This window comes from Vulpes lagopus, chromosome 9, assembly GCF_018345385.1.
Source record: "Vulpes lagopus strain Blue_001 chromosome 9, ASM1834538v1, whole genome shotgun sequence".
Classification (NCBI taxonomy): domain Eukaryota; kingdom Metazoa; phylum Chordata; class Mammalia; order Carnivora; family Canidae; genus Vulpes; species Vulpes lagopus.
In genome coordinates this window covers 63,784,059-63,795,168 of record NC_054832.1, presented here as the reverse complement: position 1 = coordinate 63,795,168, position 11,110 = coordinate 63,784,059, and the positions used below count along the sequence as shown (strand labels likewise).

Here is an 11,110-nt window from a genome sequence, read left to right as displayed (position 1 = left end):
AGATGAGTCACTGCACATGCGTAAAATTCAAAGGACCCTTGCTTGGGCTCTAAGAGTCTCTTAAGAGAGCAGTTCTCGGGCATTTCAAGAAAGCTGTGGAGACTCGTGGAAGGCTGCGACCAGGTCTTTTGTCGTGTTTGTAAAAATTAACATCTGTATGAGCTCTTAGTGTTTTGAAAAGATCAGTACCCAATTTTTACAATTCCTTTAAGGTGTGAAACCACTTCCTATCCCCGAGGCCAAATTAATCTCAGCAACTTTTTTCCCCCCCAACAGTTAATGCAGTGTTTAATTATTTCACTTATTTGCTTGCTTGCTTCATCTTTAATCATCCTGAAACTTTGCATATGTGGTCAGCCTTGCTTGAAATACTCTCCCCTGGCGGTTGTGTTGTGTTGTTTTTTGCCTGGGAGCTCAAATTCATCTTCAAAAACAGCTCAGGGATCTCTACCATGAAATGTTGACTTCCTCCGCTCTCCAGTAACGATTCCTTTTAGGTGTCTCTAAACGTCTGTAGGTGCTTCTAGAACTGTTACGTTGCATTGTAATAATGTATTTATTTGGATTTTTTTCTTTTCACTCAAAGCTTTAGAGTTCAGGAAGCGGCTCTGGGTTGTGTCCTCCACTCCTAGTACGGTACGTGCCAAATAGTTAAAAACATTAGAATTATTGAATCCACATCCCTGCCTGCGGTTTCGACATTAACTTCCATTTGAAGAAAATTTGTTTTTAAAACCCTCTTACAAAGTAACTTAGGACAAAGGATTCTTAGTTCCCCTCTGCTGGAAAGCTAGAGATCTCTTTTCTCGTGTGGCACATGGCCGTTCAGTATTGGGGGGAACCGAACATGTTGAAATTAGTAATAAAAAGGGGAATCCTGGGTGGCTCAGTGATTTAGCGCCTGCCTTCGGCTTGGGGCGTAATCCTGGAGTCCCGGGATCGAGTCCCACGTCGGGCTCCCTGCATGGAGCCTGCTTCTCCCTCTGCCTGTGTCTCTGCCTCTCTCTCTGTGTGTCTCTCATGAATAAATAAATAAAATCTTAAAAAAATAATAAAAACCCCCAGGACAAAACATTGATGACCAGACTCCAGGAAGAGGAGAAATACGCAGGGGAGGTGTGCAAACATTTTTTTCCCTGTCACCCCTATCTTTTTTTTTTTTTTTTTCCATGGCGGCTGCGGCTAGCAATGCGGCTAGGAAGGTTTAGAGGGGCTAGAATCGATTTAGCTTGGGAAGAATTTCTCATGGTATAACAGCTCCCACTACAGACCAGAGGCACCAGGCAAAGGGCCAAATACATCCAGCCTACGTGTAGGCGACCCTGCTGTGCGGCCTCCAGGGCGAAAGGGGGCGCTCCGACTGCGCGACGGTACCCCGGCGGCCGTCGTGGGGGCGGGGCCGCATTCGCCGTTGGGAAGGGCGGGAGGAGGGCTCGGCTTAAGAGGCGGAGCCGGGGCCGCTCGGCTTGTCACTGTGCTTCGGTGCGGGGCGGCCGTCGCCACCGCTTCGGCCTGCGAAGAGCTTCCCTGGGGCTCTGTGCGTCCTCCCCAGCGCAAGCCCGCTCTCCTGAGTAAGCGTTAGTCCTCCGCGGACGGGAAGCGGGCCTGGCGGGGTGTGGCCGGGGTGGGCGCGGGGTGTCCCTGGGCTGGGTTGGCGGCGCGGGGGCGGAGGCAGGGGCTCCCGGCGGCCACGCCAGCCGCGGCGCCGGACTTCACGGGGTCTGTGAGGGCGGGGGGCCCTGTCGGGTGAGTCCTCGTGGCCGCCGGGCCAGGGGCGTTGCCCGAGCTGCAGGGTTGAGGTCGGGGTTTCGGGGCTTCAGGGCGGGGGGCGGGGTCGGAGGTACAGAATCCTGGTCAGTTCGGCCCGGGGCGGTGCTTGGTTCCTGCGGGCGGGGGTCTCGGGGGCTCGGGGGCGGCGTCCCGGTGGCGCGGGCTGGGCTCCGCGGCCCCGGCGGCCACCGTCGCTCTGGGTGCTGTGGAGACCCGGTTGCCTGACGACGGGTTGACGCTTCTTCACTGGGCCGCCACCCACAGCTCCCGCGCGCCTTCCCTACCCAGCAGCTGGCTCTCCGCTTCGGGGCTGAGTTTCCCGGAGCACCTCCCCCGCCCCGCCCCCCCCGGTGCTGATTAATGGTTAACGTTTATTGAGTGTTTGTGCGCTCGGCGCGGTTCTCAGCGCTTTGCTTTGCAAGGAAAATTTACTCCGTTACCACAGCCCCGTGAAGTCGGTGCTGGGTCCTTGAGCTCACATCTCCTCGTTGCCTTCATTTTAGGCTTGTTATCTGGGATTTGGGTCCAGTTTTCAGTAAAAGTTAGCAGTGGGACTCCTTTCTCGAGAGAAGTTGGCTCTCAGATTGTGGGATTGAAAAGTTTACCTTGCATTTCCGGGAGGTGATGCAGACCAACACTGTTTCCAGACATTTCTCAGAAAATCCCAAGAATCTAGTAGCAACCAATAAAAGTTTGTAAAAACTCAAATACCCTCAGAGAGGTTCTATTTTATATGAAAGAATGGCATGTCTTGTTGACAAGAAGGAATCCCACGGACACCAGTAAGATGGTGTTTTCTTTTTCTTCTCACTAGGAGGGCACAGACTTTGCGGTGGTTAACTAGCTGCTGAAAATACTCCCTAGGGATGAAATTTTAGGTCTCCTGCGTACGGATGACCTTCTGAAAGGGAGCAGATGGTTTTAAATAGGATAAATTGAAACAGAATGGTTTCAGCACAGTTTTTTTTTTTCCCCCAAATGAAGTTCTCAAATAAATGGGACTTTCTTATTACAAACTTGGAGATTTCAGATTATTCTTTTAACATCATTCTGACTTGCATTCCCACTGCTCTGTTGAGTGGAAGGCAAAGTTGAGTAAGTATTCTGGTAATTTTGCATAACCTAAAGGCCATCTAATTTATGCTTCTGTTCTTTGTCACCATTAATGAAGGTGCTAAAAAAACTTAATTGTGCTTTTTATATATTCACTCTTATCTGTATCCTAACACTCAACCTCCCCCCCCCCCCCGTTACTTGTTAGCAACATTTACAGAGATTTGTCAAAATTTGGGTGTGCTTATGGAAGCAAATTGATCACGTGGATGTATTTGCCAAGAGAAAATGATTAAGTACCTTTCATTTGGTGGAAATATCTCTGGATGGATGGGAAACGAGCAACATTGTCCAGGTTCACCTCATCCCTTCTCCTCCTTCTTTTTTGTTTTTGTTTTTTTTTTTCTTTTTCCTTCTCCTCTTTCTTCTAAGACTGTTTCACAGGCTCCTTCCTGCATTCCACAGACATATGTTCTCACTTCCTGCTATTCTGTTCTCAGCCCTATTCTCTGACTCTAGGGTCTTTTTCAAAGCATCCTTTTCTCCTGTAGCTGTAATGATTATCTTAAAAACTACTAAGCCTTCCCCTTCCACTCTTGTCCTGGACCATATTCTGAATTCCAGACATAGTCAAATTGTTTTCTTCATATTGCTGCTGGATCTTTCATGGGTATCTCACTCCCTAACCCCAAGTCTGGCCAGACGTAGCCATGTGACAGGAGGCGTTATCTTGTCCAGATTTGAGGGCAGGGTCCATATCTTACACTTTGCATTCCCCTTGCAACTGAACAGTGCCCTTCTAAGGGAGAGGAATATTTACTGCTCCTTACGGTTCCATAGTGGGGAGGAAATTCACATTTCACTTGAAGGGAAAAGGATGGGAACATTTTCTCCTCTTTGTGATTGAAAAAATTGGGGGAAGGAATTGGACCTATTCAGTTCTTCCTGAATCCTGTTTTTTTTAGATTCACCAAGGCTTAGCACAGTGAGAACATGTTCTGATTTGCTTGTATTTCTATCTATACGATAAACATAAAGTGGGTAAGTTTCAGATTTAGACATGTTGATTTGTTGTTTTTTAAACATTTTATTTGAGAGACTGAGCAGAGTGAGAAAGGGAGCATGAAAGGGGAGGGCAGAGGGAGAGGGATAAGCTGACTCCCCACCGAGCAGGGAGCCTGACAAGGGGCTCCATCCCAGGACCCTGGGATCCTGACCTGAGCTGAAGGCAGACACAACCGACTAGATACCCAGGTACCTTCCTTGACATGTTGATTTGGATTATGATAACCAAGTATCAATTACTGATGATTTAAATTCCAGTGTACTTTGGAGGCTTTCTTTAAAAAACTGATTACTGATGTATACGAGTACTATGAAAATCAGAGTTAATAAAACAGCTATAATTTGTTGATTTCTCAGTGCCAGGTGTGCCACACATTTATATGTGCTATTTTATTTTTTATTCTGGAATAGCTATTTCCATTTTACAAATGAGGAAAGTAGGAGGGAAGTTAAGGAACATATTGAGGTTGATCACACAGTGTCAATTAGTGATGGAATTGGGTTTCAAATCCAGATCTTTCAAGTTAAACTGTTTTATTAAAAACTGTTTATCATCCACATACTATGTACATAGCTACTGGGGTAAAAACAATTTGGTAATATCTTAAGTTGTGAGTGATTTTTCACTGTAGTGTGAAGGAAGATAAAAAAAATCCCCTTTAGATTTCTTTTGGCTGATTTTTCTTGTAATTTAATCTTTAAATTATAAATATTCTTAATCTATTTTGTACAGAGGCTGTTCTAGTCAACTCAGTCTATGTGATCCACTAAGTCTTGAGTAAGTTTGTAGCTGTAATATGTTTTCTGTAAGTTGTCATACACTTGAAGGAGTGAAAAAGAAAAAAACGGGTCATGACAGCTGGAAGCTGGGCTGTAGTATCACTAAGGCCTTCGTGTTGCTAGGAACTGGCTTGGCACTACTGCTTAGGCTTGTTCTTCCGCTGAAGATAAACAGTTGTATAGAACATCAACATTTGACAAAGCTCTGTGTCAGTGATGGATCAAGAGGAAAACAATACCACTCCATAATTGTAGACAAAACATGAATGTTGTCCAAGCCACAAAAGACCAAGCATCCTCTCTCCCGGCTGATGAGTGATGGCTGCTTCTTAACCAGTTACAGCTTTAGATAAGATTTGCTGAGATGTCCAATAATAGAATTACTTTTACTTTTTGACAGCCTTCAATCCTGAGCAAAACTCTTTGCTCCCAAATTACCTAACAAGTCACAAACCCTATTAGTCTTTTCTAACACCTTCATACTGAGGTACCCCAGAGTTCCCTATGGTGGGTATCAAGGATGTATCCCTTGATGCAATGAGTAATAAACCCATCTAGTTTAACCACAGTAGTGTTCCTGGTGGTCTTTGGAGGGCGTTACCAGGAGAAAGCTTGTTGGTATCTTTGACTCTTCAATTTAATATAAAAAATATTATAGTCTCATCAGATAGTAAAACAAAATTAGAAATGATTAAATATATACTTATATTTAATAAGTCTGATATTTTAGTTATGGCATGTATAATACATACTACCATTGTTTAAAAATATTACTCTGGTTACAAAACAATTTTAGAATTTATAATGGATGTTAAAGTGTTAAAGAGGGGCACTTGTGTGGCTCAGTCCATTAAGCATTGGACTCTATCAGCTTAGATCTTGATCTCAGGGTCATGAGTTTGAGCCCCTCATCAGGCTCCATGTTGGATAGGGAGCTTCCTTAAAAAAGAAAAAAATGTTAGACTAAAGGGAAATTTAAGTAGCTGTAAATTCAAGAGATCTTCCAAAGTTTGTTTAAATGGATGTGTTAATCATTTTTAACAGTATTATGTGGAGTCCTTAGAGGGAGAGGTTTGTTACTTCCTGTTTTTTAGAAAATGACATTTCAGCTTAAATTTTGTATAAAATTCTATTTCAAAGTATATATTAGCCCATCATTATCTTTTTATTTCTCTCAGAAATAAAATATTTAGGGAACGTAGGGGATTACTATTTGCTGTTGAGGTGTTTTGAATTTTTACTAGTAAAAATCTTTTGTCACAATTAGCAAATTAAAAGTGGCTTAAATATATAAAGTTTTGTTAGTTTGGCATGTATTTTGCTAAAGCCATATTTTAAAATCTGTGTTGTTTTTGGAAGTAAGTAAATAATAGAATGAATTATGTACTATTCACATTATGTACTATTGATAAAACATTTTTCTTTCTTTCTTTTTTTTTTTTTTAGGTAAAGCTTGCTTTTCTATATTTTTACAAGTTATTATCCCCCAAGTATTAAATTCAGTGGACACTTTAACGTTTTTGCATTTGATATTGATTGTTTTTTTTTCTTGTATCTTTTCTTCCACAAATTATGTTGACTAGGTTTTCTTTATATCCTTCTTTTAAATATTCCTTTGGATTTTTTTCCAGTTTCTTCTGTAACCCCCAACATTGCCCAACATTTAGTTCTGGGTCATCTTTTTTTTTTGGCTTTTAACGTATTATCTTTAACATAGTTAATTCTTAAACATTTCTAATGTGGTCTTCTTACTTGAATGTGAGTCTTGAGTTTGTAAGTATCTGCTGGAAATTTCCATTAGCATATCTTACTACCTCCAACTTAACAAATCTAAACCAAACCTTTCCAGGCCAGCCAGCTTCTTGTGGCTTATTCCTGTTCAGGATTCCATCCACATTTAGTTCCCAGCACTTAAGACTTTTGTCCTCAATGACTCCTTTCTTGCTACGCATCTAATTAATCAGTAAGTTTCATGGATATTTGAAAAAAAATTAAAAAAAAATCCCAAGGTCAATAAGGAAAGGACAGTTAAAAAAATGTTAGAATAATTTTATATCCATACAGAAAAAAAATTTAAATCTTGATGACTCTTAATTCGCAACATTTGCAAAAATTAACTTGAAATGAGTCATAGACTTGACTATAAGAGAAAACTATAAAGCTTTTAAAAGAAAATGTAGAAGAAAGTATCTGTGCTCTTGGGTTAGGCAAAAATTTCCTACATAGGACACAAAGCACAATTGATTCAAAAGGGATGAAAATGAATTAGTAAATGAATTAATTGGACTTCATAGAAATTAATTGGACTTCATACAAATTAAAAACTTTTGGTCTTTAGAAGACATCATCACACGGATGTTTACAGTAGCTTTATTCATAATTGCTAAAACCTGGAAGCAACCAAACAACATTTTTTTTTGAATTCATGAATGGATAAATATACTGTGATGCATCCCAACAATACAATATTATTCAGTGCTAAAAAGAAATGCACTACAAAGACATGAAAAGACATGGAGGAGCCTTGAATACATATGAGTGAAAGAAGCTAATGTGAATAGGCTACATACTGTATGATTCCAATTGTTTTTCTGGAATAGGCAAAACTATGGAGGGAGTAAAAAGATCTATGGTAGCCAGGATTCAGAGTAGAGGGAGGAATGAATGAGATGGAACATAGGATTTGGGGGACAGTGAAGCTATTATGTATGAAACTGTACTGGTAGATAGATGTTGTTATACCTATGTTTAAGCCATAGAATGTATAACACCTAAAGTGAACCATGATGTAAATTATGAACATTGGGTCATAATGATGTATTGATGTATGTTGATCAGTAGTAACAAATGTACCACTTTGGTGGGGGTTGTTGATAATTGGGGAGGCTATGCATGAGTGAGGGCAAGGGGTATGTGGGAAATCTGTACCTTCTGCTCAATTGTGCTGTAAGCCTAAAACTCTAAAAAAAAAAAAAAATTCTTAGTAGAAAAAAGATATTAAGTAAACTTAAAACATATACTAAGAGAAAATATTGGCAAAATATGTTTGATGAAGAATGGTATCCAGTATATATAAAGACCTCTTATAATTCAATAATAAAACAATTTAAGTGTAAAAACTGGCATAAGATATGAATAGACATTTTGCCAGTGGTTAGGTATATTGATACATGAATGGCAGATAAGCACAGAAAAATTGCTTGATATTATAATCTTTAAAGAAGTGCAAGTTAAAACCACAATTAGATACTATTACATATCCAGTGACTTACGGATCAAAAATGGAATGACCAAGATCAAAATAGACTGAAAATACCCAGGGTTGGACAGGATATATAGAAATTGCAACCCTCATGCACTGTCAGTTGTGATGTAAAATGGTCTAGCTATGTTATACTTAGAGGAATAGTTTTGCAGTTTCTCAAAATGTTAAATATTATATATGACTCAGTAATTCCATTTCTAGGTGTGTATCTAACAGAACTCAAAGCATATGTCCATGCAAAACTATACACAAATATTCATAGCAGTATTATTCATAAATAGCCCCCAGTAGGAAACAATCCAACTGTCCAGTAATGGGGTAGACAGTAAACTGATATTTCCATACAATGGAATACTACTTAGCAATTAAAAAAACACCTACTTAACTGATAGATGCAACTCAGAAACATTTTTAAGTGCAAGAAGCCAGACTACATATTGTATGATCCAATTACATGAAATTTCTACATTATTCAAACCATTATTCTTTCTATATAAAGACAAAACAGATTGTTGCCTGAAGAGTTGTAGGAGTAACTGACTACAGAAGGACACAGGAATTTTCTGGAGTTATGAAGGCATTAGAAAATGTGATTGTGGTAATAATTGCACAACTGTGAATTTACCAAAACCTAGGGAGACTGTTCAGTAAAGTGAGTAAATGTTATAGTATATAAATTATTCCTCAATAGGAACAACATCTTATTAAGTTGAAAACAACTCAGGGCTTACTGAAGAATTATAGGGGGCACCTGGGTTGTTCAGTCGGTTAAGCATCTGCTTTTTGCTCAGGTCAAGATCCTGGAGCCTTGCAATGGGCTCCCTCTCAGACAGCCTGCTTCTCCCTCTCCCTCTGCCCTTTCCCCCCTTGTGCTCTCTTTCACTCATGCTGTCTCTTGCTCACACTCGCTCTTAAATAAAATCTTAAAAGGAATTAATGAGTCCATATTGATAATAAGCTGATAGATACATGTGGAAGAAGGAGGGGCTCATAGAATAGAGTGTCAATTGGTAAATATGCAGGGAGTGGTGGAAATGAAAAATTAGAATTTTGTAGCCATCTAGATTGAAAGATTGAATCAATTAAAAATCACCAATTGATTCTAAATCCAGGAAATTTTGAGTAGGAGCAGTGTTTGCATGGTCTAAATGTATCTCCTAAGGGCTGCTTATTACAAGGGAATAGTGAAGAAATCAGCATGTAGACCAGACAATCAAAAGTAATATCATTAGACAAACCATGAGAGACTCCTAACTCTGGAAAACAAAGGGTTGTGGAAGGGGAGGTAGGTGGGGGGATGGGGTAGCTGGGTGACAGGCACTGAGGAGGGCACTTCATGGATGAGCACTGGGTGTTCTTTATTAGCAAGTTGAATTTAAATTAAAAAAAATCACCAATGAAGGACAAATGGACATGTGTGTCTTTATATTGTTGATATTTTGAAAGGACACATCACCACCTAAGTAGTATTTCACCTGGGAATGCATAAACTAAATTTAGGTTAAAAAGATACATTAGATGGGGCACCTGGGTGGCTCAGTCAGTTGCGTGTCTGCTTTTGGCTCAGGTCATGATCCCCAGGGTCCTGGTATTGAGCCCTGAGTCAGGCTCCTTGCTCATCAGGAAATCTGCTTCTCCCTCTCCCTCTGCTGCTTCCTCGCTTGTGTGCTCCTGCACGTGCATTCTTATTCTCTCTCTCCCTCTCTCAGGTAAATAAATAAAATCTTTTTTTTTTTTTTTTTTAAAGATTTTTTTATTCATGAGAGACTGAGAGAAAGGCAGAGACATAGGCAGAGGGAGAAGCAGGCTCCCTGTGAGGAGCCTGATGCGGGACTTCATCCCAGGATCCTGGGATCATGACCTGAGCCAAAGGCAGACATTCAACTGCTGAGCCACCCAGACGTCCCAAATAAATAAATTTATTATAAATAATTTTAATTAATTAATTAATAATAAATAATAATTATTAATAATTTATCATAAATAAATTTGTTTATTTATTTATGATAGTCACACACAGAGAGAGAGAGAGGCAGAGACATAGGCAGAGGGAGAAGCAGGCTCCATGCACCGGGAGCCCGACATGGGATTCGATCCCGGGTCTCCAGGATCGCGCCCTGGGCCAAAGGCAGGCGCCAGCCAAACCGCTGCGCCACCCAGGGATCCCAACAACCTAATTCTTAATACACACTTGAGTGTTGAGGGGTAAAGGGTCCTCATGTATGTAATTAACCCTCTGAAAAATTTTAGAGAAAATTGTATATGTAGAGAATATGCTTGTGTGTCCAAAGAACAAAGCAAGTTGTGCAAAATCTTAATAGAAAATATGTAAAGAATATATGGGTGTTCACTGTGCTGTTATTATTTTAAGATTTTATTTGAGGGAGAGAGAGAGAGAGAGCGCGCATGAGCAGGGTGAGGGGAGCAGAGGCAGAGGGAGCAGCGGATTCTTTGCTCAGCAGGGAGCCCAATGCAGCACTCCCATCCCTGGACCCTGGGATCATGACCTGGGCTGAAGGCAGATGTTTAACTGACTGAGCCACACAGACACCCTATTTGAGCTATTCTTATTGTAACTTTTTTTTTGTTAAGTTTGAAATTACCTCCAAATAGTTAAAAACAAGTGAAAAAAACCCAAAACTTAAAAAAAAAAAAAAGGGGGTTTGACTTATGGATCAAAGTGTGCGTGCGTGTGAGAGAGAAAATGATAGTTGTGCTAATTTTTTATTTTCACATATTTTAATGTATGTCCTAGGTTTTCGGGGTAGTTGGGAGAGAAGCCAGCATGTGTATTTTGGTCAGTCTTACTTGAATTTCTCAATTTGGTAAGTGAAATTGAATAATACTAAATGTGGGCTAAGCCTGTATGTTGTTAATTATCCTAAAAATATTGTGATATAGCTGTGCTTATTGATTTTTTTTTGTTTTTTTGTTTTTTTGTTTTTTAGTATCTGCAAAATGGCTGATAATTTGGATGAATTTATTGAAGAGCGAAAAGCCAAACTGGCCAAAGATAAAGCAGAATTGGAAAGTGATCCACCGTACATGGAAATGAAGGTAAAGTTGTTAATTTTTTTTCCAACATATTTCATTAAAATTGTCTCTGAAGATTAGTTTTGTGTAGATGCAAAACATCCTTTTCAATGAGTGAGAATCTTCTGTTTCATACTTTTGTTT

At 40.2% G+C, this 11,110-nt stretch overlaps 1 protein-coding gene across 16 annotated transcripts in view; it reads left to right on the top strand.

Annotated features, from left to right (window-relative positions):
- The first annotated feature begins 71 nt into the window (after window positions 1-71).
- Window positions 72-11,110, top strand: part of CSPP1 (centrosome and spindle pole associated protein 1) — a 133,643-nt gene continuing 122,604 nt past the window's right edge. For 12 of the 16 annotated variants that reach the window (XM_041769312.1, XM_041769311.1, XM_041769317.1 and 9 more), the window contains exons 1-3: window positions 1,462-1,571; window positions 10,689-10,758; window positions 10,882-10,990. In XM_041769312.1, coding sequence (XP_041625246.1) covers window positions 10,892-10,990 — 99 coding nt within the window. In that variant the 5' untranslated portion in view covers window positions 1,462-1,571; window positions 10,689-10,758; window positions 10,882-10,891. Of the gene's footprint in view, window positions 124-586; window positions 637-1,451; window positions 1,572-10,688; window positions 10,759-10,881; window positions 10,991-11,110 lie in introns of those variants that run through there. The other 4 variants (XM_041769315.1, XM_041769314.1, XM_041769303.1 and 1 more) reach the window with 2 other exon arrangements.